Genomic DNA, 26684 nt, shown 5'->3' with positions numbered 1-26684 from the left:
ATAATACTAATTCTTACTCTTAACTCTAGACCAACTGCCACAACAATGAACATAGCAGAGAAATCATTTCAAAGTAATCTCCTAATGTATTTTTATTGCAGTCAGCTCCAGCTGTATCTGGAAAACAATTAAAGTAGTTCTGAAAGAAGTGAAGAGTCATAAGGAAGGGACAGAGATTTCACTGTACCTGCAACAGGCTATTCTTGCTTAGTACAACAAACACTTCCTCTAGGAAATCCAGTAGAGTCCTACTAAGATGTTCCAGGGTCTGAAGCATCTCTCATATGAGGAGAAGCTGAGAGAGCAAGGTCTGTTTAGCCCAGTGAAGGCTCAGGGACATCTCTACTGTTTGTGTACAAATACCTGGATGGAGGGCACAGAGAGGATGGAGCCAGGCTCTCTTCTGTGGTGCCCAGTGACAGGACCAGAGGCAGTGGGTGCAAACTGAAACACGGAAGGTTCCATCTGAAACACTTGTTCGCTGTGAAGGTGACACAGCACTGACTGGAAGAGATTCCCCAGAGAGGTTGTTACATCTTCATCCTTGGAGATGTTCAGATGCTGTCTGGACATGGCCTTGGGCAAACTGCGATAGATGACAAGATGACCTCTGGAGGCCCCTCCCAACATCAGCTGTTCTGTGATTCTGTGAAACATCTTAACAGAGAGCTGTTAATATGGCCAGAATCTTGAGCACCAGTTGGTAATAAATCTGCAATTTTGGGTCCGATTGGAAAAAAAAAAATCAAATATTCTCAAAGGGCAAGTGCTGGTGTTCTTCCCCACCCTCCCATCTCCACTGTGTACTGAAGGTAGGCTTGTTGTATCAAGTTGAATTCTTATTAATGTGTTACCTCATCTGCGTTTATTATACTCATTTAGGCTCACCCGAGAGTTGTTTTAGTCTGAAAACCTTGCATTCAAACAAGAGGAAAAGACTAAAACTCCTCAAATCCCTTAACTTCCCAGTAGTTATTACTATAAGCTGTGAAACTTTGGACTGGTTATTTTTTATACCCGGAGTCCCAAAGTAGATGGCCCTTTCACACAGCCAACTGATACTCAAGGGCTGTGATTTTTTTCCAATAAAAATTTCAAAGTACTAAACTAGCATTTTTCAAAATTTTTTTTCCTAATGTTTTTGGAGGGGAGGAATTATCCAGCCATAAATCATCTTTATCCATTCTTCTCTGATACATTTTTGGAAACAGCTATTAGAACAGCAAATTTAATAGGTTAAAAAGTAAGCACAGAGTAAGTTACCCTAGAACTGATACTCAGGCTCCTGTACAGTGCAGACAGCTCTCACCGTAAAAGGCAAGGACCAGGATGGGACATGAAGCAGTGCTTTAAAAGTTGTTTTGCTTTTAATGCAATAGTTTAAAAGGAACGCCATGAGTCTCACTGACTAGGGTTTAGGTAGCTTAAAATAATTTTTTGAGTCTGTGTTAGGTTCCTGTTCAAGGTGATTTATTTTCTTCGGAGTTCAAGTGTTTCAAACACATAATTCTTCCACATACATACCTTACCACACTATCAAATGCATAAAGTGAACTGAAATTATTTTTGATCCTGGTTGCAAAAATATTAAAGAGCAAGCTTGTTGAAGAGATGAAAAATCAGCAAGTGCTTTAAAGTGTACAGGTTTAACAATGTTTCATAACTGTGTCTGTAGCAATTTCTGGTTTTTCTGACATAAGTCTGGGATCTGGGTGGGGACAGTTGTTCCAGTTCTAGATCAGCCCTGACAAGAAATCTGCAGAATTAATATTTGCATCTTAAGAAATTTCAGATGCCAATTCATGAGACAAGACATCAGGGTAAATGCTAATCACCATCTAAATTAAACCTTCATCTATTTCACAGGGCACTGCCCTGTCCCCGTTGGGGCTTGTTCAGTTAAGCAACACATAGAAAGGTGTCCCTTCTGTAACTGCAGAAACTGCAACGTGACAAACGTGCAATGATAGAAGAAAACTGCTACCATTTCCATGCAGAAGATGCCTCCTCCAGAAAGTGTCTGTGAAGCCCTACTGCTTTTTTTGGACTGTTGTAGAAGCATTCTCTATTAAAGATGGATTTAAAAGATGCAACATCTTCCTTACAGAAAAGTTACTGGACATTTTCTCTTAATTTTCTATATACCGAAATGCCTAGAGCATTAAAAGTAATTTTTTAAAAGCTTTAAAAGTAGCTAAAATAGTGCTTTAAGTGTTTTATGCATAAGCCATTTTGTCTGCATGGAGGTACAATCCAACCAGATGTTACTGGTAACAAAGAGGATTCTGACTGACACAGAAATGCTTCACATTGTGGCCTGTCACCTAAAACTAGATGTTTAGTTAGTTATTCAACTTGATTTTGTTTTTCAGACCAACTTTCTCGTAGCAGCTAGATGCTTAGGAACATGTTTGACCATGCTTATGTTAAAAAGTCTAGTGAAATGTTTCATTATGTAGCAGATTTCTTTTAGTGGCCCTACTGGCCTGTTTTAATCTAGCCAGATGCTGATGAGGGGCCTAGCATATCAGGCAGCGCAAAGAAAAACAGCTTTTTAATACATGGAAACATATAATCCGCTATACCACCTTAGTGCAGTAGGGTGATGCATGCACTAAAATGCTGAGTTTAGCTGGATGTTTCTTCATCATCAAAATTCTTCAAAGAAAGATTAATAACTTTCCATTTCTGAAAATCCATTTGTGTCCCGGTTTCAACATCCTCTACTATAAAGCTTTTGATTTTGATCACTGGTAGATTGTCGAATGTCTTGTACTTCACTGTGATTCCCCAGTCATGCTGGCAATTAGCATTTTGGCAATGCATCTTGCTCCTTTTCTCAAAACAATCAAACCAGACTGGTTTCTGGTGGGGCTTTGTCATATAACGCTCCTTGAACGCATCTTCTATGACAGTGTGATGAGATTCCTGAAACAACACGTGCCAGAAGCGCTTAATAGTTGAAACACCATTCCTCATTTTTCCTAACATTCCTCTTTCCCCTCGCAAATACCATTTCCCTGGTAAGGTGCCTTCCAGCCCCTGCGGCTTATCGCTCTTTTCCCCCCATTCATTAAATACCTGGTACAAGAAAGGCCCAGACCTGGGCTTATCAAAACCAAAATTAGTATGTAGCACCAGTCACCAGCTTACACATATTTGAACTTACTCAGCTTCTCTAAAAATCATGCTTGCAGTATTTGAGCCTTGTGCATAAAACCAAAAGTCATCTGGACAACAGGATTATTTAAAATATTCCAAGAGATTATTTGCAGACTACTAAACAAAAACTCTTTTTGAAGGGTTTTCTGAACTCTCAGACCTATTTGCACAGGTATGGGTGATAAGGCAATAGCAGAAAATGGAGTAACAGTCAGAGGTGCATGTTAGATATCCCTTGTTATTTGTCAAAGAAATAAAACTAGATTTTCACAAGGCTGAGCTATTCCCAACTCCTTGCCTGTAGACCTTCCCTGGGCGGAGAGGTAATGAATTATATCTACATTCCAAAAACTGGAAAAACAAGAGATTTTCCTGATTAAAAAGGGAATTGCCTGAAGGCAAGTACTCTGTAATGCTCAGCTGTGGCGTGAAGCCCCTTGTCACATCACAACTGTGCTTTTCAGAGTAGTACAAATAGAATAAGCTTCAAAATAACAAATTTAAGAACTAAAAAAGGCTCAGAGTGCCCAGAAAAAGCTCTCTTTCATTATTGCCACTTTCCACACGTAGAGTATTGGCTTCTTGGGCCTACAGAGAAATTCTTCAAATTCAGAAAGAGTACAATGAAAATGTCCACATACAAGCAATGTGAACTACCTAAAGAATGGAAAATAAATATTGAAGAATTAAAGGGCTGTTCTTGTAAAATCATGGTTTGCCTTGCCTTCCAAAACAGAAAACTGCCCCATAAGCTAGGGAGCTAAACAGTGAGCTGATCTCACTGCTTTGTACAGATAATTTTCAGTCAACAGAAACAGTGGGAGAAATCTCTTAACTGCAGGAAGATGTCCAGTCTTATGCTAATCAGGAAAGAAAATATCCAGCAGTTACACTAGTAGGTTTTGTCACTGAAGATCACACGGTTTTCCACAAAATTCATCAATAACAGAAGGGGCCTCAGGAAAATGGAACTGATTCCTGTCATATTACATATTTGTACACCTTGGACACCATCAGCTACCATCATAACATGCTACAGAAGTAGTTATGACTGGTCCTGTGGTTTACTGGTTTACTGAGGAATTTTTTTTCTGCTGCACTTTGCACGAAAAAGCCTATTTTCCACACTGATAAACAATGCTGTTGATTCAATAATGCTGACTTCCCCGGTGTTCATGGATGCAGGTTTCCATACAGAGACATACCTTTATAATTCTGATGTCATCTGTACTGCAGGCATATGCTTTGCATTTTCTACACAGAAGATTTTTTTTCCCTTCCACTCCTTTAGGTCTTGTTTCTTTCTTCCTGGAATCTCGTAATACCTTTTCCTTCATTTGCAGGTCTTGTATCTTTAAAATTAAAAAATAAATACAAGCATCATTATGAAATTCAAGAGAATCCCCAGTGTCTGTCTAAACATGAGCCAGGCTATGTATAACAACACCTAGGAACCTATTACTTAAAAGCAAACAAACAAAACATTGCTTGTTCTAGCAACTCATACCAATGAAAGAACGTGATATTAGCAGTTTCTCATCTCCCTGTCCACTATCCCAAGCAAACACAGCAATACTTTTCTTCCAGTGGACAGAATAGTTTGTTTTATTTCTAAGCTGAGAAGTTTATATAAATTCTACCTCAACCTCTAAGTTTTTTCAAGTTACAGTACAGATGACATTCTGCAAGCTAGCTGTACACCCTGTGCCTTCTCTGCTGGTCTAGCCTTGGTCTGAAACCAACACAGCAAAGACTTTCTTCACGTTATCACTTGGTCCTAGAGAGAGCCCTAGTAGATGAAGGCCAATACAGATTATGCCTCTAGAGTAGAGTATGAAAGTTCCAGAGCAGTACGCACCTTTCTTGCAAATGTTGTTTCATCCCAATTCTGTAGCTTTTCAATAGCTTTGTTCATCATTTCTTCTTTATGACGGTTATATTTCTCATTCTCAACCACTTCTGCTTTGCTCGTCACAAGGATGCACTTGCTGTCTCTTGCCCTTCCACGACCTACACAGAAACACATTTATCCTCTTTAGTTACTCTTAACAAGATGTGCAAAATCAGCAGCTATGCCATAAAAGAGCATTAAGGACTTTACGTGTGGCTGCTTTTGTTTCCCATGTTCAGATTCAGATAATGCTGCTTCTGAACAGCTCTGTCTTCTTTGATCACAAACCAGAACAAGATGCCCATTCCAGGTATCCTCATGGATGTCCCTCAGCCAGCACTGTGTTGTGAACTCCTCTGGCCTGCCTCAGTTCAGCTCAGGCGTGCTTGACACTTCAGTTACTGTACATTATCTCGCTGCCTTCTTGCGGAAACAAAAGCCAGAGGAGAAAAGTTCATCTTGGTCTTGCTTACCAGTTTTCTGCCCTGCTAATTGGTGTCTGTTTAAAAAAAATCTATCACAAAAAACCCCTGGGGAACTGGAAATACAGTGCTGGCAAGAAAAGAGACAAGAGCAAGTACCATCTCTTCTACCTGTCTGTGCCTACTGCCTGCCTGCTTTTTCCTGCTGTGACAAAGGCAAACTAAGAACTACAGAGATCTCATACCAGTTTAGAAGTATTTCAGTTAGAAAAAATGATCCCGTTCGCTTTTGAGCTCTTATTCCCCCAAAATCATGATTATATGTTATTTTTAAACTGACCCAACCTATTTTCTTTGCATCTTTAATGGCTTGTTAAAAATAAACACTATCCTTTCACCCATAAATGTTAATTCAGGGCCAATTATTTCATTTAAGACAAAAATAAGAAAATCACAAGACAGAAACCTTGAAAGCAAAGGACTAAGTACAATGGAGATCACTTCCCATCCAATTATGAAGTTAACTACTCAGGTGTATGATAAAATATTGCAGATGCACCCTTGAAAGGTGTAAGCAGTTTCATGACATTTCAGAATGTTGAACAGAAACCAGTATTTTTTGTGGCTCTTCATTTCCCTCTACTGGCCGTTTTGTAAAATCACCAAGATTCAAGGCTGAAGTCTTGACAGATTTCTTTAGATGAGCCAAGACACAAACAGGGTTTCTTTTTGTTTTGGTTTGGTTTGTTTTTTTCTTGGATGTTAGAAGTCTGCACATGTGAAGGCTTCAGGTACCGGTGAGTAGCTGGGTTGGGAATAAGCCACCGGGCAGGGGAAGTTCTTCAGAAGCCAAGGAAATGCATGAAACTCCATTGCAGTGGTCCTTTGTAAATTGTCACAGTCAGAACAATTTGCGTTATTTCTCACTACAGCTCTTCTAGCCATTCTTCTGCTTATATGTAGAATTATCCACTTGAGGGATCAATTCTCAACAGTTCACTGACCTTGTGCAGCATTGCTAATTTGTGTGGCAAAAGAAAATTAACACAACATCAAGGACTCTGTTCTGTGAACAGATTTGTCACGTCTGGTGCCATCATTCATGTGGCTTCAGCGGCACAGAGGAACAACAGCAAGATACACACATACTACTGTAGTATTTCCAACCTGACATTGAGTAGCACTTTGTCAATTTCTAGGCCAAAACAGGTTTCTAAAGTAATAGCTCTGAAACTCCATACCTCTGACTTGGATCATTTTGGTGACGTTACCGAAGTACTCATAGAGCACAACAAGGTTGCACTCAGAAATATCGATGCCTTCATCAGCAACAGACGTAGCAATTAGCAGCCTGCTGTCCTGGTCAGTTTTGAATGCATCCAGTGCAGCCTTCTGCATTGGGAGGGTCATACCTACAGCATCAATAAACTGTGTCAGGAAAACACACTGAAGAGTTCCTTGAACAAGATACCTGCATTTCCTCTAGCATGTCCTTTTGATCTAGAAATGTAGCTGGCTGTGTGCTCTAACCACTGAGCAGGAATTCCCGTTGATGTGCCACAAGAATTGTCATCCTAGGAAACACCATTTCAGACATGACACCTGGATGATCTTAATTAGAGAGACCAATACAGCTTAGCTATTTTAAGCCCAGGCTAACTCTTAAGCCATGCATAAATAATTTTGACTGTAACTCCCATTCTACCTTAAAATGTCTTTGTGCCACCAAACACAAAATACGAGAGGGATCTGTAAAAGCAACAGGGAAAATAACACCAGAAGTATTCACAAGAAGCCATGATAGCGAACAGTTTCTAAACTTCTTTTGAACTAGCAAAAGAATTCTGCAGCAAAGGTTCACTGACAGTGTTACTGCTGCTTTAACCAAGGATTCTGGACAGAAAAAGCAAGTGTCTCCTCCGGGTTGGTTGAAGGTCTCTCTAGATATGGCAGAAAGCATGACCTTGCATGACCTTCCTGTGTGTAAGAGCACAGAAGATGAACACAGGAAGAGCACAACGATTTTACCATTGTAGCCACCATAGGTCTAGCAACTGGTATTCCTCAGTGCAAACGTGTGTACCTGTTTTATGATCTCTTCCTCCATGACCCATCAACACATCTGGCTTTATGTGGCTAAGCAGTGGGTTTGCTTCCATCCACTTCTTCAAAGCCTGGAAAGCAAATCAGGGAGTTAGGTCCCTGTCCAGATGAGATGCTAGTTTGGGACAGATAGGTAGATCCTGCCCCTGCTTGCCTATTTATCATGACAATACCTCCAAGAACCAAAAGCAAGAGAGAAGGTGGAACTTATGCATCAGGAGGGAACGTCTGTTGATAGGTGAGAAAGCAAGGGTCACAGCCATGATGCCAAATCCAACCATGCCACAACTGAATTCCACTTTTCCCACCCCTGCAACTTAAAGGCTGGCTAGGGAGCAAGCAGCCTTTCACTGCTAGAAAGTATGTCTTTTTCTCTTATAAACCAACAGATCACTGAATACATCTCTGAGCTGCAAAGGAAATGAGTTGCTATTTACAAACGGCACTTTCTCACTGTGCAAGGAAAGTAGCACCTTCAAACTGCTCTTACATAGAACAAAATTCAGTCAAGATACAGGAGGCTTTTACATCTATAATGGAAAATTGCCAGCAGATGCTTGGTATTGTTATTCTGGACTTCAGGCTGCCTTTTATTTTTTTGTGGTTTGCAATTTATCCAGCATGTCTATACCCAAGGATAAAATGGGGGTTGGTACTCTCAGCTGAGGAATCTGTTTACAGTAGCCAGACACTATGATACCTTGCAGTAAATGTTTAAGAGCTACTGAAGCTAATGATTAGCAGTGCACTTACTTGAAGCATGAACTTTTTCTGGCAACAAGGTATTGGAAGAGAGAACACAATATCATCCAGCCTAGATCCTTGATCCTAGGCAAGTATGATATAGACCAGTGCATCAGAGGTGTCCAGAGACATCTGCTCCACAAATTATTTAATTTTTCTTGGTCAAGAACACGTTCTAGGGCACAGACCTCCTTTGGGCCCATAGTAATCCTCCAGGAAACCTGTAAATACCTCCTGATGTGCAGCCAGTAATAGAGAAGAGCTGCTGGTTTATAGCACTTCCACGTTAAAGCCAAAAACTTTGTAAAATGTCTTGTTAAAACTGACTTCAGACTTAAAGTAAAAGTCTGTCAGCTTAATGATTAACTATGGCATATAGCAAGAAGAAATGATGAAGGACACCACCTCTGTACTGTTGTTTTTAGAAAAAGAAATTTTAAAAAATGCCTCTTCCTTTCTCAGAGCATCAGTGCTTAGGCAGATACAGAAAGATAAATATTTTCTTAGGAAGATGAAATACATGCATATTTTTCTATTTCCAGATCAAAATGGGAAACATAATAGATGAGGCATTACATTCTCTCACTTCCCATTTTAGGAGCTTTAAAAATAAATGTCTTACAGCTACTAAGGCTCTTGTCTTAACAAAGAGAAGAGCACGAGTCTGTGGGTTGTAGCGGTACGCTTCATCCAGGATGCAAGCAAGCTCTTCAAGCTTGGGATTCTCATTTGATTCATCTTTTGAAAGGGCAGTCAGTTCTGGTTCTTTCTCTGGAAGAAAACAGCAGTGTCTTGAATAATTTACTTTCTCTAATGCAGAATACAGAATTCTCACCCAAATCTACTGTCAAATGCTACCCACATTGTCTTTAGCATCTGTTTTTATTTTCCATACCATTCTTTCAGAGTAAAGAAAGTAAAGAAAGCTTATTGGTTAAACAAAACAAAATCCCCAGAAAAAAAAAAAAATCTGAATCTCTCACATTTTGTAGCAAACTGACAGAAGAACCTCTGTGACATACTGTGCATCGAAAGACAGCAGGAAAACAAACTGAGTTCTTGCAAAGAGCAGTGATATTTCTTCTAGGGAACAACTGACAGTAGGGGGCACACAGCCCAGCGATTTAAAATAGCAGCCAACGCTGCAACACAGCAGACCACAGGCTGGTTTACAGCACGCTGCTACTAAGTCAGAACTTAGAGAAGAGCGCAACGTCTAACTTTTAATCAGGAGGGCACAAGGGCCACCTGCTTCTTCCCAGAAGCCTGGGATGCGTGCAGGAGCACCGGGCGGGGGGCCAGGGAGCGCCCTGAGCAGCGTGTGCTGCCTTGGCTAATGCTGCTATTGTAGAATCATAGAATTGAATCACAGAGTAGTTTGGGCTGGGAAGGGACCTTCAAAGGTCATTTAGTCCAACCCCCCTGCAATGAACATGGACATCTTCGACTAGATCAGGTTGCTCAGAGCCCCGTCCAGCCTGACCTGGAATGTCTCCAGGGATGGGGCATCTCCCACCTCTCTGGGCAACCTGGGCGAGTGTTTTATCGCTGTCACTGTAAAAAAAATTCTTCCTTGTGTCCAGCCTGAATCTCTTCTCCTTTAGTTTAAAACCATTATGCCTTGTTCTATTACAACAGGCCCTGCGAAAAAGCCTGTCCTCGTTTTTCTTATAGGCCTCTTTTAAGTACTGAAAAGCTGCAATAAGGTCTTCCCGGAGCCTTCTCTTCTCCAGGCTGACCAACCCCAACATCCCCTACTTGTGGGGCAAACCCTTAAGGACACCACTGCCTTAGCTCCAACTCAGGCATTTAAGAACCTACTACAGCATCTAGCTACAATCACTGCTACATCCTCAGCTCCTGCACTGGAAGCTTGAAGTCCCAGAAAGTAAGTTCCCCCTGTCCACCCTAACACTACATTCGCACCCACGTGGACACTAGATCTTCTGAAAAGTGCGAAGTTTCTAGAGAAACAACCACACTTACTCTGAAGAAAACACTTGGATCATCCTACCATAAGCCTTTTTCTCCCCTGCAACTGTCACAGGTACTGTGTGAAATACCTTGAAATCTGGCTGTCAGCTGCTTCTCTAATTCTGTAAATGGTCCATTTTTGACATTTGTGAAAAATTCAGTTAGGTAGGCTAAAGCATCTTCAATACGGGCATCTTCACTGATCATGAGAGCATCATTGAATTTCTGCTCAGAGAGAGAGACATACATATTTAAGCCTCATTTGCCATGGGACAGGGGATGAATGCAAATTTTATTTAGCTTGATTAAGTATTACGAACTTGTGTTGTTCTTCATTTGCATGACAATGCAAGCATTACAAAGTCTCCTCTGCACTATACAGTTCTTAGTGAGTTTCTTAAGACACAACTCTTACATGCCATACTCTAGCTTATGTCAAATAAAATTGCTAAGTTCAACTGCTCCTAGGTGAACATACCTGCATCAGAAGGAACAGGATGGTTTCACTTCTGTGTGGAAGGAAAGAAGATAAACACTTACGCGCAGGTGCTCAGTGCAAATGAAAATGTCTCTGCAAATGCTGCTCTCCTTCTCCTTGTCTGCCAGTTGCAACAGTCTGCATTTCTTCTGTGTGGTCACTATCCAGTGTTCATATTTCTGTGTTCCAAAATCATTCTTGTTCATTTGAGAGATAGTATCTAGTAAAGAAGAAGGAAACAAACATTTGTTCATCTTGGCTAACAAATAACCAGGACAGATAACTAGAAGATAACACATTTTCCATGATTGTCAAGTCTAAAATGCGTATGCAGAAGAACAACTGTGGAATCACTGAGGCTGGAAGACACCTGTGGAAGTCTTTAGTCCCACCCTCTGCTCAAAGCAGGGTCACCTAGAGCCACCTTAAGTACTTCCAAGGATGGAGAGTCCACAGCTTCTCTGGGTTAATGTTTCTACTGTTTGATCAGTCTTGCAGCAAAGAAGTCCTTTCTGTTGTTTAAGTATTTCTGCTTGTACCCACTGCCTCTTGTGCTGCCTCTGGGAACCACCTGAGATGTGTCTGGCTCTGTCTTCTTCACTCCCTGTGTTCTAACGTGTACCCAGGTGTTAGGCTAAAATTAACCCAGGACAATTCAACTGAGGATCTGTCTACATACACACATCTGCAGAGCCTTTAGCAATAAAATTAGAGCTCACTTATCCTCTAAGAAGCCTACAGTATTCAAGACACTGCATGTGCATTGCTCCTTGAATTACCAGCTACTCAGTAGTTAAGTATTCATTTGCTAGATGTCCGTGGTACTTAAAGGCATATTACCCAAGGGCCTGTTCTTGAGGCAGAACTAGTCTGTACCTCTTTGTCATTTACATACTATGTCTAAATGCTTCAAAAACTTCAATGACCAGAGGGTCCACAGAAGGGAAGCCAATGGCATTCATGCAAGAGGAACTGTGACACAACTATAAGCTTTGGAAGTGCTTGCTTAATTTAGCGTACAGTTTGAAATTCCCACTGTATTTGTTCTTTGTTGGGGTTTCTTGGGTTTGGAGTTGCGTTGGGGTTTGTTTATTTGTTTGGTTTGGGTTGGGTGGTTTTTGTTTGTTTATTTGTTTTGTTTGGGTGTTAGTTTATTTATTTTTTTTAATTCTCCCTTCCTGCCCCAGAATATAGTTCATTCTCCAATAACTGGAAACTCAGAGGAAAAAAAATCAAGAAAGTATAGAACGGAGGTAGACAGGCTTAAGGCACCCTAGTCAGTTTGCAAAAGCCAGTCTAAGCACAGACAAACCTAGGAACTCTGCAAAAGCAGAAAAGATTAAGTGATTTTTGCAGGGCTGCAGAATCAGGTCTCAAGACCATGAGATCTGTTCTCTCTTCTCACAGCCATGCATCTCCCTCCCTGCAAACCCTCGCGCCACTGCAGCTCCCGAGACTGGAACCCTACAGACAAGTGTTGCCTTTCTTAGGCAGCTGTATCTTCTGTCTGGTGGTGCTCAAGTTCCACAGATCCTCCTCTGTAAAATTACCTTAAATACCTCTCAGTAGGAAATAACAAAGACCTGGTAAACAGTGGAAGGAGGGCTACCCAGAAGTATAAAGAGGACAAAATGCTGACCAGAAAAGGTGGCCAAAGAACGCCTAAAAGTAACTCTGAGCACACGCAGAGAGGCCAGAGAAAATATGAAAAGTGTCAGAGCAGCAAAAGTGAAAGTAAACTTGTACTGAAAGGAAGAAATTGCAACATTAAGAGTAACACCATAACTGAGACCCTTTTTGTTTTCCTTAACAGAGACAGATTTAGGTATGAAGCATTTGGAAAAATGCTTAAATAAGAACATACAGGTATCTCTCATCAATGAAATCCAGCTCATTGAATTTTGAAAGCAAGCACTTTGGTAGTTCTGTTTCAGATTCTTTAAACATTCAAAAAGATTTGACAGTGTCAAAAGGACACCATTCTTAGCTGCAGGAAGAAGGTTGAAATCTAAGCAAAAGTATTCATGATTATCAAAGTAATCACCTATAACAGGAAAATAGTCAACTTTTCTACCTGTAATCTCTTATTTAAGAAATATAATAAGCAAAAAGGAAGGAGGGGGAAGGAAGTGGAAAAAGAGTGATTGCTTTAGCAGCCATGAGGCTTCAGACTGATGTAATCAAAGACTGAATCCCAGTTACAGGCATATTACAGTGTCTTACCCACTGAGTAAATCTTCCTCATCAATGCCTCTGTCTCAGACATGAGACCTGAAATAATGTCTGCAAAGTGATTCTGAACTCGCATTTTAATCCATCTGACATCTAGAGGGAAGAAATGGAAGTCAGTAGCCTGAATAAGTAAGACATTTCCCTGGGCAGCACAGAACAAAATCTTGGTATGGTGCTCTATGCGATCATAACGATGTTTATAGTTAATGAGCATTACAGTTGCACAGAAAGAAACAGCCCCCAGTCTTCACTGGCAGAACTGCACTGGCTTTCCTGCCTTCATAAATAAAAAACAGAGACTGTGGAGCTCAGCAAAGAGAAAATTTGCCCAAATGGGCACTGCCTCATTGCGGGGCAGCAGTGAAGTGCACACTCAAACTCCTTTCAAGCCAGAAGGAAGCAAAGCTTCCGTTTAGTTTTAAACTTTAAACTTCACCTGACAAAAGGAGAATTGGATAGCTGCCTTAAGTATGGCGCTTTGCATCTCAGAGGGGGAAAAAAAGAGGAAGTGTGCTTACATGTTTCTGGTTTGTTTATGAATCGCTGCAGATCCTCTTGGTTGTCTCTGACAGTGGAAATGGCCTGTATGTCAAGGTAGGAGCAGAGGGTACAGATGTGCTCTACAGTTTCAGTGATGTCCTTGGCATTACCAACTCCAACAGAAGCAGTTAAACCTACAATCTGAACACACACATTAATAGCAATGATTGCTTCTTTGTCACAAAAAAAAAAAAAAAAGAAAAAAACAGAAGATGCTGTTACCAATTGCCAAGTTGTCACTGTCTTCAAAAACAAGGAAATTAAACAGGCAGCCAAAGTAAACATGAGTACAAGGACTAGATCTTGAGAGCCAAACCTTGTCCCCACTCATGCCTCCTTTAAGGCACTCAAGCTTAGAGTATTCAAACTGAAAATAAATAATCCGCCTACTTAAATCCATAACCAGCTGTATTTGCCAGTGCTCATCATACACAGAAACAGCAAATCCACCTCCAGAACTGTCCTCTGCACTCATTCAGAGAAGATGTCTTCTCAGCTGGACCAGCTGTGATTCTGTGAAAACCTCATGTCAGCAGAGGCAGTGGCCCCATTTTGTTGTTGCAGAAGACAGCAACAGAGAGGTGATAAGGAGATTATTAAATTCTGGGCTACATGCCTTCTTCCCAGCCCAATAATCCTGTTTGCTGTCAAGGACTCAGATCTCTGTCATGCTTGATCCGTCCTTCTTGGAAGCTGGGGGAAGATGCAACATAGGAAAACAGCCTGGAGGTGCCTGAGAAGAGGAAAAAGGTGTTCCAGATGCTACCGTTTCAATTTGCAGCCATTTTTAAATGGGAGTTTGAACCGGATTATCACAAAAGGCTTTGCTGACTGCACTGCAAAATACTTTTCTCTAATGTTTCTGCCACTGACAGGCTGGACCTTACCTGGGGCAGCTGGTTTGCAGAGGAGTCAAATTTTTGTTCCAGGTATTTGGTCATTAACACATTGTAAGGGTGGTTGCCCGTAGTGTTGTGGCATTCATCAAATATCATCAGAGTGAAGATGGAGAGGGAGCTAAGGGTTCCTTTCTTGATGGTATTCACAAGAATCTGGGGTGTTAGCACAATGATGTCGCTGTCCTCTATAACCTTTTCTACAGAGACATTTGCAACTATTTCACCACAAATTCCTTGAACAGAATATCTAGGAAGAAGAGGCAAAAGATAAGGTATGAAAAATGATGCCTTGCAGGGCAAAAAAAGCTAGAAGGATGGACTTTTCAGCAAACTTGAACGGTAGTTACTAAGTTCAAAATGTCAAATTCTTGGGGCTGGCAGTTTGACCCACAGAAGTTGAGCAAAATGTTGACAGTAAGCAACTGGATTTTCAATTCCCATTAAGTGAAATATATTCCATTTGAAGGGTAATGCATTTATACATTTAAGCTGCATCTTTCAGTTCACATGTAAGCTGTATTTGAGGATGCTGTCCCCCATCCCTTCTCTGTATACGTCTGGCAGCATAGGACTGTTTTCTGTCCAGCAGCCTCATTTTCCCATAACTATAAGGATTCATATGTGGATATGCAGTAGTTAGTTCCTTCAAAATCAGAAGCTATAGGTTGTTGATACTCCCCTAAGAAATTTTCAGTCCTGTCTAAGAGGTGGACCGTCATTTTGTGCCTGGAAGTTGAAAAGCCAAAGAAGTTTGGGTCCTTCCATTTGGAGAAGACTCTGCCATTTGAGAATGGCAAGAGGAATCCCACTGCTGCTTCCTGGAACTACCTCATTTTTGGAAGCACGGCTGAAAGGAGTCTGAAGAGGGAACACACTTCACAGTGGCACACACACACCAGTGGCAAGCACAGGTATACCTTGGCCACATCCATAGGTGCTGCACAACCAGGGCTTAAACTCTCCAAAAGCAGACTTCAGACTCTCCAAAACAAAGTTTACCACAGTAACTTGCCATTCTTACCACTAGGAATCATCCTTATGCCAATGTCAAACACTCTTGTCACCAGTAAATCCATTACATTCTGCCCTGGGCACAGCTGGCCTAGAGGGCAGTTTATTTTCTGTGGAATTACACTTACCCACTTCTTTCAAAATGCTGCTTGAACACATTTTTCTGTTGTTCATACACTGGCACTTTAGTTGCAAGAAAGACAACTTTCGCCTTTCGTCCTGTGGGCATGTTTTGGAAATGGTGTTCACAAATCAGAACTGCCACAAAAGTTTTTCCAGATCCTTTAAATGAAGAATATGAAAGGTCAAGTATGAAAGGGCATATTTGTAAGCAGGAGCCTGTCTGGTATGGATGCCTTGTAACAATGGGGAGCCGACAAGGGAGCTGCACACTTCCAGACTCTCTGGGGACAGAGAGCTGGCTGCTTGCTCGGGTGGGTAATCATCCCTTTCTCTCTCACAGTTTCAGTTTGTAAAGACCATGTGGCAGCCACTGGGAAGGAAAATCCATGTGTAGTTTTAAGTTCTTTGAAATCATTGAGTCTGCTCTTAGCGTGTGCTCCCACACCAAATCAGACTGTGGCACAGGCGCCAGGCACTTTTGGCTTCCATCCGCCCCGTGCAGCCTTGCTCCTCTCGCATTTCTTTTCCTTCAGCACTCATCAGGCTCACTGTGCAGGCCACCCAGAGTTCCTCTGTGTCCCTGTCTCTGCCACCCCACCTGCCTCCCCGAGGCCCCGGCGAGAATCAGGATAGCAACATGGAAAACACAGGCAGAGAGAAAGAGCCGACTGAACTCTCTTCTGCTACTGAACTTCAATCTCTTAATTCAGGCCTGAGCCACTGCAAAAGTTCCCTTGCTGTTTTGGTGCCGTAGGCATTGCAGGACAGAAGACACGGGAGTCTCAGGGCGACTCACCCTGTTTTTCTTTCAGCTTCCAAGCCAAATTTCACAAAGATCCACAGAGATCGGTGAGTGATTATAACTCAGAAATCCACACAAGCGAGTGAGAAAGCAGAGGTGAAAACACAGAAATCTGAGTACAAGCACTAAAGTGCCAAGAGTTAATTCTGTCTTGCTCAGTCTCTGTGCTGCCCTTGTAATTTCAGGATAGATCTGGATCTACTCCTTCAAGGAACACTACTTTTAAATAAACATCTGGAAAAGTTTGACTCAGCCTTTACCATTTGCTATCCTTCATAGCCCTCTCCACGAAGACAATTTTTCTAAGAAACATGTGTTTTCTTACCTGTGGGGGCACATATCAGTGTGTTCTTCCCATTGATAGCAGGCTGTGCAAGTTCAGTCTGGTAGCTCCGAGCCTTCTTTGGTTCATAGACAGGTGAAGACTGATAGGTCACTTTCAGGAGAGAAACATGTTTTTGTGAAGAATGTTGTAATGCATAAAATATATTGTGCCACATACAGTTGCTATCTAAAATGATAGAGGTAGAGTCCTCACAGTCTACACAGAGCATTCTGACAGACAAGCCTTTTAACTGAACATACACACCAGACAATAATTTTGTGTAGATTTGATGGAATACTTCTGTTACTGTTCGACTGTGCTTCCTAAAATGAAGTCATTTCAAGATCTTGGCTGACAACTCTCACCTCAACTGGTCTTTCTCAGCTCAGAAAGAAAACACAAAGGCTTATTTTCCCCCAAATATATGCACAGTATTCCTTTTAGCCTTCTGCTTTACAGACTTTGGAAGCTAATACTCTCTTGAACTGTGGTCTTGTAAGAGGGTTTGCACTTATGGAACAGGAAATAGAAACCACAGGTGGAGCAAAATTTGCTGTACAAGACGTGACAGCCACTGCACAGATCCTTCGCAGTCACATTCAACTCTCTAAACTGGCTAATACCAGGTCACATGTGAATTAGTTATATCAGAGATAGATGCATCAACAACAGTCTGGTGTTTGGAGACCTTTTTGGTAATGTGCTGACAGAACTTTGCACTAGAAATGTGGTAAATGAGGGACAACCTCTAACAAGTGCAATGTCCAGCATGAGATTCTTTAAACATTAAACCAGAAGACAGCTAAATAAAGTCAGAGACTCATACTAGCCCCTCAGTACCTTCCTTTGTGGCACACTGCATCTGCATCCTTCAGGAGTCTAAGAAAGTGCAGAATTCCAGCCACAAACTATTTTAAGTTGCTAAGTCTCACCTGAAGCTGAACAGAGATTTTCACTGAGATTATTGTCACATTCTGCTTCTTCAGAAAATGTCATCATTATTTCAAAGCTGCTCTCAGAGGCATCTGCCATTTCACCATCAACATCTTTGCCACGATCTGTACAATCCCAAAAAAAGGCATGTTATTGATCCTTGTGGTCTTAAAATGTGTTTGCTGGGATGACAAGGTGAAGGAGTTTGTTGCTAGCATGCAAAGACTACATTAAATGATTGTGCATCCAGGCTCCCTTTCAAGTAGCATGGATAGCACTGACAGTCTTGGGTTTAGAAGATGCACATACTCAACACACATTTGTGTACTCCTTAAAAATCAAGGGAGATAATAAATTTGGAGGAAAGGTGTATGTATTTAGTAAAAAGATTACAGATTTAACACAGACATTAACCACAAGCATGAAAAAATACTTAGGAGTTCTTCCTTTCCCCCTACCATTTGAAAGGACCTAGAAATTGTAAGACTATCTCCATCCTCTGTTTTACATGATAATCAATGCTTGCTAAAACTTTCTTCGGCTCCATAATTATTACCTTCTCTTGAAAAGTCTCATTGCAAACAGAACATATCACAAAACACTGCTTTTGGAGAGGGAGAAAGAGTACATTTGCACCCTAAACCAGCTCCAGAAAGCACACGGGATCTGTGATTAACTTCTACTAGCAACTCTTCTTAACTACTGGCATTACAATTCTTCCAATATGGAGAACTTTTCTTCAGTAGGCTCACTTTGGCTTTATTAAGTTGCATGTTAGCAGAAACTGCCCCAAAAGACAGTGATATCTTTAACTTGTAACTCTTAACCAAATAATATGTGTAGCCATCAGTCATGTAAAATAATAACTGTATCATAGAATCATGGAATGGCTGGAAGGGACCTTAAAGATCATCTAGTCCAACCCCCTGGCCATGGGCAGGACACCTTCCACTAGACCAGGCTGCTCAAAGCGCCGTCCAGCCTGGACTTGAACACTTCCAGGGATGGGGCATCCACGGCTTCTCTGGGCACCCTCTGCCAGTGCCTCACCACCTTCATGGGGAAGAATTTCTTCCTTATCTCTAATTCAAATCTACCCTCTTCCAGTTTAAAGCTATTACTCCTTGTCCTGTCACTACAGGCCCTTATAAAAAGTTCTTCTCCAGCTTTCTCGTAGGGCCCCCCTGAAATGCTGCAATAAGGTCTCCCTGGAGCCTTCTCTTCTCCAGGCTGAACAACCCCAACTCTCTCAGCCTGTCCTCACAGCAGAGCTGTTCCAGCCCCACAACCATTTTCATGGCCTCCTCTGGCCCCTCTCCAACAGGTCCATGTCTTTCCTGTGCTGAGGGCTCCAGAGCTGGACACAGGACTCCAGGTGGGGTCTCACCAGAGTGGAGTAAAGGAGCAGAATCACCTCACTCGACCTGCTGGCCATGCTCCTTTTGATATAGCCCAGGATACATTTGGCTTTTTGGGCTGCAAGTGCACATTGCTGGGTCATCAACCAACACTCCCAAGTCCTTCTCCTCAGGGCTGCTCTCAACCCACTCTCTGCCCAGTCTGCATTTGTGCTTGGGACTGCCCTGACCCATATACAGGACCTTGCACTTGGTCTTGTTAAGCCTTGTGAAATTGACCTGTGCCCACTTCTCGAGCATGTCCATGTCCCTCTGGATGGCATCTTGTCCCTCAGGCTTGTCAACCACATCACTCAGCTTGGTGTCATTGGCAAACTCCCTGAGGGTGCACTCAATCCCACTGCCCATGTTGCCCACAAAGATGTTAAATTTATATACTTATAAACTTATATACTTATAAACTTATATACTTGTAACTATTATTCTTATATATTTTATATATAATTATTAATAAATTGAGTACCTACATATATAACTATCTATATATAATAATCAAATCTCCAGATAAGAAACTACACACATTTGACTACAGCAATAAAAACATTTCAAAATAAGAAATATTGTTTAAGAAGCCACTTATCCCAGTTGCTAATTACAAACAACTAAAACTATCACTTAGGGTTTGGGAGAAAACAAATGTAGATATAAAGAAATACAATTCAGTTTATCTAAAAATCACTTGTCTTTCTTAATTATTTCTTAATTATTTTGCAGTGAAGCATTCTGCTCAAAATTCTCTTCCATGCTGCAGAGTAGTCATATAGGTATTTTTCAAGTACAAAAAGGTAAATTCAATGGCAAAAGCAAAACCTCATTTGGGGAAATTCTGCATTTTTACCAAAAAAAATAACATAGTCACTTGGTAAATGCTGCTTATCGATTTCTTAAAGACAAACATATAATATCTGCTCTGTGGATCACAGAAGTGTATCACTTTCTAGAATATTAAGTTACTAATCAGATTTTATCAGAAAACATTGCTTCTATCACAACTCTATCAACCAAAAAGATGGCAAAAGGTGAATTACAGTAGAAGGGAGGGAAAAAGATAAATATTTTGTTAGTTTTTTACCTTCAGAGCCTTGTACACTGTCCGATTCTGTTCATCAAAAAAAAGGAGACATTATTCATAACCATATGGGAGCAAAAATACTCAAAAGATATTTCTGACAGTTTGTAAGCTAGTACCTACATTTCATTTTATATAAAAGGCATCTTAATTTTAAAAAGGAGTTTATTTTTAAACAACAATGAACAATATAGTCTGATCGTATGCTTTTAAATTAGCCTTATTCTCAAAAAAATAAACAAAACTGTCTGGTAAGAGAAGAGGGAAAGAGCATCATAAAAACAATTTGCAGTTTACCTTCTCTAATATCCCACAGTTCACTTGCACTGTAGTATCCTGCATTATCTAGTGCCAGCTGAAGGCTTTTCGGCCAGTTTTCCTTATCCGATCGACAGAGGCATTCAATGAGTTTAGTTATCCCAGCTGCTTTGCTTCTGTATTCACTAATCTGAACACACAACAAACAGAAGTTGCTGTAGCTTCTGAGTGATCAAATCCACTGTTCTTCAACTGATTTTGTTTTGATTTGTTTTGTTTGATGCTCTGCTGGAAAAACCTTTTTTTTTTTCTCACAGGATAAAAGGTTTCGAATAAAATTCAGTCATTTGCCTACTACTGCTGCCATTCTGCCAGCCTGGGTGTACACTAAACCGAGCTGGACTACATCAACAGGTCGGTTGTTTGCTTAACTATTCACAAGGTGTGAAACATCATGGGGCTATTCTGTAAATTTTCATCTGGCAAGGTCCTTGTGATAAGCCATGTCTGCCATAAATCTCCAAGGCCAAACTGATTTAAAAACATTCCAGAATAGCAAAATGCAAAAGTACGAAATTTATGGCGGGCCTGATATTTGGTCAGATGCAATAGCTTTCCAAAGACTGTGTATCTCCTTAAAAACATACCACTTTAAAGTTAAAATAGCTGCAAACAATCCTTCTAAGGATTCACAAGGAGTGAGAATACCTCACAGACTCCTTCATACAGCATCAATAACTCATTATTAGCTAGTCATAAATGATAAGTAATTGGTAATATGACGTGTTATCAGTCATTGAAAACAACACTGAGCTAGGACTGGGTAACACTACAGTGGATTCATATCCAAAGGCTATGAAAATATTGTTGACTTCTGTCATACAGCATTTAGCTAATGACATCAGACCATGTAAACATTTCAAAATAAGAAATATTGTTTAAGAAGCCACTTATCCCAGTTGCTAATTACAAACAACTAAAACTACCACTTAGGGTTTGGGAGAAAACAAATGTAGATATAAAGAAATACAATTCAGTTTATCTAAAAATCACTTGTCTTTCTTAACTATTTCTTAATTATTTTGCAGTGAAGCATTCTGCTCAAAATTCTCTTCCATGCTGCAGAGTAGTCATACAGGTATTTTTCAAGTACAAAAAGGTAAATTCAATGGCAAAAGCAAAACCTCATTTGGGGAAATTCTGCATTTTTACCAAGAAAAATAACATAGTCACTTGGTCACAGACCATCATTCTACCCTATAAGCATCCCTTTGGAGGCTGTCAAAAACTCAAAGAGCCACACAAATTTTCTAAGGGCTGCCATAGTCAATGTAATAGAGTATGTCAAATCCCAGGACAGACAGGAGTCAATTTAGGCAACATCTAAATGCCACTTTGACTACTTCCTTCTGTATTTTTAGGAGCATTAAAGCAGAATGAACACTCCAGAAAATGGTCTATTTCGAAGGCACAAAAAAGCACTCATTTCACTGTAATGTGGCACCTTCCAGAGCCCCTGAGGTCCCTTCACAGGAGTCTGGATTCCCCAAAGATGTGCAGCTGAACACTGCCAATGCCAAAGCCACCCCATCCTGCTGCCCTGCCTGCAACCCTTTTGCATGTCACCTTATCCTCTGGGCCAGAGGGTGAAGAACAAGACGTGCAGGTGTCAGAGACAGCGCTGCTGTGGGAAGCTGCCACCACAGAATCACAGAATCACAGACTGGTTGGGGTTGGAAGGGACCTCTGGAGATCATCTAGTCCAACCCACCTGCTAAAGCAGGTTCACCTAGAGCAGATCACATAGGAATGTGTCCAGGTGGGTTTTGAATGTCTCCAGAGAAGGAGACTCCACAACCTCCCTGGTCAGCCTGGTCCAGGCTCTGGCACCCTCAAGGGAAAGAAGTTTCTCCTCATATTCAGATGGAACCTCCTGTGCTTCAGTCTGTGCCCGTTGCCCCTCATCCTGTCGTTGGGCACCACTGGAAGGAGCCTGGTCCCATCTTCTTGACACCCACCCCTGAGATATTTATAAACATTGATGAGATCCCCTCTCAGCCTTCTCTTCTTCAGGCTGAACAGATGCAGCTCTCTCAGTCTTTCCTCATAAGAAAGATGCTCCAGACCCCTCACCATCTTTGTAGCCTGCCGCTGGACTCCCTCCAGTAATTTCAGTAACACCACAAAGCCTCCTCTAAGCAGAAGAAACTCAAGTCCCTGCCCAGGGGACCATGGCTGGCCATGCTCCTCACTCAGCAACCTGAGGGATGGGCACCAATACACCCCACAAGTGAGACAGCCAGTACTTCTGCACAGAAAACTAGGCAAATACGAGGATTTTACAATTAACCATACCTGCAGAATCTCATCACACTCCCTTTCTATCAGGCAGCTGTTCACATACGGCATGAGTGCTACTGGATCAATTTCTAGCATTGTCGCTTCTATCCGCTTCAACAGCTGCCTGTACAACTCCAGTTTTTCCAGTTTGCTGAAGTCCCAGTTTTCAATTGCTTCTGCTAGCCCAGTGTAACCTTTCAGAAAAAGAGACAAATTGTTACTATGAATTCAATCTCTAGCTAGAATAGGTAGGAACAGTCTGAAAAAAACCACTTTCTCAGCCACATTGGAGAAACGAAAATTATTTTGGCCTGTAACTGACAAAAATCTAGGTGAACCACAAACAATTTTTATAGATTAAGTGACCATTTTCCTTTATAGCACTTGTGTGTATAACATGAAAAACCCTATGCTAAAAAGCAGTAACACTTGCAAAAAGAAAAAAGAGCTACACAATATCACAGCTCACATCACCCAAGCAACCATAACAACCCCCTTCATTTGATCTGTACAATCCTTGGAGCCCTGCAGGCCATGATAGTCTTCCACAGGATTTCCCAGAGCACAGGACACCACTCAGAATCACAAATCCCTTTGGTCTTCTTTTCTTTGATTTACCAGCCCTTAGCTTTTTAGTCCTGTCCTTGGCTCCACCCTCCTTCAAAAATCCTTATCATACACAGTTCAAGTCAGTTCCTGGCTGAAAGCAACCCAGACACCTGCAGCCCGGACAGTCAGCAAATGGCTGGAAACACTGTGCTGAAACAGTGGTGGGGAATCATATATAGAGGACTTGTGTGATTTGCTGTGTAGGCTCCAGAGGTGGAAGAAAGCAGGTCAAGGTCCCAGAGGAAATGTGGGCAAGGAGAAGGAATCTATCTAACCTCCTATTTTCTTTTGGAGGAGCAGGAGGGAAGTGTGGATACTTAGCACCACAATGCCTTTATCTAATTATCCCCTGTCTCTGCATCGGCAAATACAAGAGTAATGCTATATTCTAGTCTCAGACTCAATTAATAAGTATTGGGATAGCCCTCAAAATCAGCAGGTTAACTTTTTCACCTTTCTGCTGAAGATACATCAACCTGAATGCTATCAACATGTTCAAAGAAGGTATTATTGCAATTCAGAAATTAGGACTATCACAGGCTGGTAAAAAGTTGCTCTGGACTTAATATTTGCTTTAAAGGGAGAGTGTGCTACATCCAAGTGGTAAGAAATTTTGTAATAATTGCTCACAGAGATACTGTAACTATCCATATTTAATAGTGAGAAAAAGAAAACAAAACTGGCTTATGGCATGAAATTTTGGGGTTCAAGATATCTAACAAACCATCAACAAGAATCTGTGATAGAACCTACATGTATAGAGGAAAGCTGGCAATTCCCAGTCATTTTACAACTTCAAAGTCTCTTCTGGCACATTTTGGAAAGGAAATGACATTAGGAGCTCACACATCAAGCAGTCATAGCTACCAAGGAACAATAATCTCATTCATAAACTCTTAATAGCTACTTACTTCTTTAAACATAAGACTTCTAAATCCTTTGAACAATTTTAAAAAATCAGTTCCTAATTCAAGACTTGCTCCTTGAATTAAGTTACCCCACACTATCAGTTAACCCCCATGCACACCCTGAAATGCATTTAGCTTTCACTTCCAGAGGATTTAGCTTTCTTTAATTATATATGGTGAGAAAAATGGCTCTTACTTCTTCTCTAAACACTCTCAGACAGACAAGCCTATGAGGCTTTCTCCTGCATGCCTTCATCTTTCATTGACTTTGGCCATAATTGAAATTGTTCCAGCTGCTTCTCAGATGGATGTTTCCCTGTGCATTTGAAGAGTTTTATTTCCATCCTCTCTCAACCTACTTTTTCTTACCGCATCTCATCCTATGTGACAAGACCCGAGGATAACAGAGCGATGCTTCACATCCCGGGTGGGCTGGGCTGCCCAGCTGAACGCGGGCTGCGGCTGTGGCTCTGGCAGGGAAAAGGCGAAGCGGGGAGGACCACGGTCGTGAGTGGGAACCCACCTGCTGCAACCAGGGCGTCCAGGAAGCCCCGGAGCCAGCCCTCCGCCTCCAGCTGCAGGATGGTGTCCAGAAACAGCGCGGCGGCCGCCGTCACCCCCTTCTCCTCCTCCTTCCGGACTCTCTCCTTCATCTCTAGCAAAAACCCGAAGCAGGCACAGAGTGAGGGAGGGGACCAGACGTGGCGGCGGGGAGACGGCAGCTCCCACCCCCACGGGCAGGGGGAGGGATGCGGGCGCGGGGCCGCGCCGGGGGAGCGAAGCCGCTACCGGCCCCTCACCGTCCGACAGCCAGTCCGTCATGTTGCTCAGGATGTAGACGGGGTTCAGGCTCCTCTCGATGTACCGCCTGTAGCACTGCAGGCTCCTCTTCTCCTCCGCGGTCATGGCCAGGCCAGCTTTGAGGCGCCGGGAGCGGCGGCAGCGGTCACGGTCCGGTCGCGGTCCGGTCGCGGTCCGGTCGCGGTCCCGGCGGGGCGGTGGAGACGCGCAGGCAGCGCCGTGCCCGAGCACCGGGACAGCCGGCGGGGAGCGAGAGAAACCTCCTCGGGCAGGGAGCAAGCGGGAAACAGAAACTTCAGGCCAGCGTGAGAATGGAAACCGAAAGCGGAGGAAGAGGCGGGGCCGCCGGAGGAGACACCAACTAAAAAAAAAAAAAAAAAAGGAAAAAAAAAAAAAAAAAGAAAAGGCAAGCATGTGCGTATGCACACGATTCCAAAACCTGTGACCAACAGTTCATGGTTTTCAGGGTGGGGGAGAGCACAGCGAGGTAATACAAATAAAGGCACCACTCGACACCCCTCTACCCTTTTGCCACCTCACCCCACCCCGAAACCCTGAACTGGATTTGTGGGCTGCATCCTGGTTTTTGAAAGACTGAACAAAAATTTCTGCAAATGTAGGCAAGAACCCTCACATGCTCTGAGCAAGTGCTTTCTCAGCTGCTGCCATTAGTATAGCTTGGGAATGTCAAAATGAGAAGGTCTGTACGACCATCCTCTAGAGCAGGAATAGGCATCAAAGGGTAGAGCTCACAGAGGAGGTCAGCAGGTTGCAGAGCTGAAAGCACCCACAGCTCAGAAATGCTGCTAAACATGACACCTCCATATGCAAACCTCCCTCTAACTATTAATGTATAGAGTGGATTCATACAGCTGTTTGCAGCTTCATAAGTCTCATATTCAAAGAGACAGCTAACAGGTACTGGCCCAATACAAGACACATGCTATCTAAAGCCATGGCAACACAAGGCCACTGAGAGATGGGCTTCCACTGGAAGGATGTGTGGGAGGAGGCAGAAGAAAGAGCTACCATTATCATCACATTTTCTATTCTGTTCTAGTCCATCTGTACTCTCAAGTATTTAATGTTCCTTCTTTGCTTTCTCTTGAGTCTTCTTTTCTGTCTATCTCAGCCGGGTCTAAAGGGATTATAAAATCTAGTTTGAAACATTCTCTGTACCACCATGATGTAGTATAGTTGGCTATTGTCCTCTCAAAGACTCGTAGGATAAGAAAGATTTGCATTTGGCCTTTTAGTATTAATCCTACACAGTGAAACAGACCAGGAAAATGTAACACTCAGCTGAAGGTTATCCACCCCTAGCTGGGGAAATGTCAAACAACTGGGAAAGGACAAATTCTATGGCAAGAAAAGGACAGGTGAATAAGCCCTAAATGGCAGCATCACTCACCTCCTCGTTCTTTGTACTTCCTTCCTGCATGTCTCTCCTGTGCCGTGAACAAAGCAGGAGATCCTGGACCTCACTGTGCCTGAGCTCAGCTTCCACAGAAATGCACATTAGCTCTCAATTACAGAAGAACAGAAATAACAACTGGTGAGTTTAATATTAAAATGAGCAGACAGACGGGTTAATTTTTTTGATCATGCCTTGTGCCCTCCCAGGGAAACCTAGATTTCCTAA

General features: G+C 42.0%; 1 protein-coding gene across 2 annotated transcripts; it reads right to left on the bottom strand.

Moving 5' to 3' along the window:
- Window positions 1-1188: 1188 nt before the first annotated feature.
- Window positions 1189-25328, bottom strand: RIGI (RNA sensor RIG-I). Of its 2 annotated transcripts, XM_065655733.1 has the most exons (19): window positions 25042-25328; window positions 24765-24896; window positions 22740-22918; window positions 20424-20574; window positions 20130-20156; window positions 17639-17764; window positions 16707-16817; window positions 15585-15738; window positions 14434-14692; window positions 13525-13687; window positions 12998-13099; window positions 10837-10994; window positions 10386-10521; window positions 8945-9093; window positions 7559-7649; window positions 6717-6887; window positions 5021-5172; window positions 4368-4514; window positions 1189-2928 (listed from the first exon to the last, which is right to left on the bottom strand). In XM_065655733.1, exons 1-19 carry the CDS (start codon window positions 25145-25147, stop codon window positions 2629-2631), a joined length of 2814 nt encoding a protein of 937 aa, XP_065511805.1. In that variant the 5' UTR covers window positions 25148-25328; the 3' UTR covers window positions 1189-2628. The 2 variants fall into 2 exon arrangements, with proteins under 2 accessions (XP_065511805.1, XP_065511806.1); XM_065655734.1 differs by lacking the exon at window positions 20130-20156.
- Between the last annotated feature and the right edge of the window lie 1356 nt (window positions 25329-26684).

This window comes from Caloenas nicobarica, chromosome Z, assembly GCF_036013445.1.
Source record: "Caloenas nicobarica isolate bCalNic1 chromosome Z, bCalNic1.hap1, whole genome shotgun sequence".
Lineage (NCBI taxonomy): Eukaryota > Metazoa > Chordata > Aves > Columbiformes > Columbidae > Caloenas > Caloenas nicobarica.
Note: the sequence above shows the minus strand (reverse complement) of the source record. Positions and strands in the feature narration are given on the sequence as shown.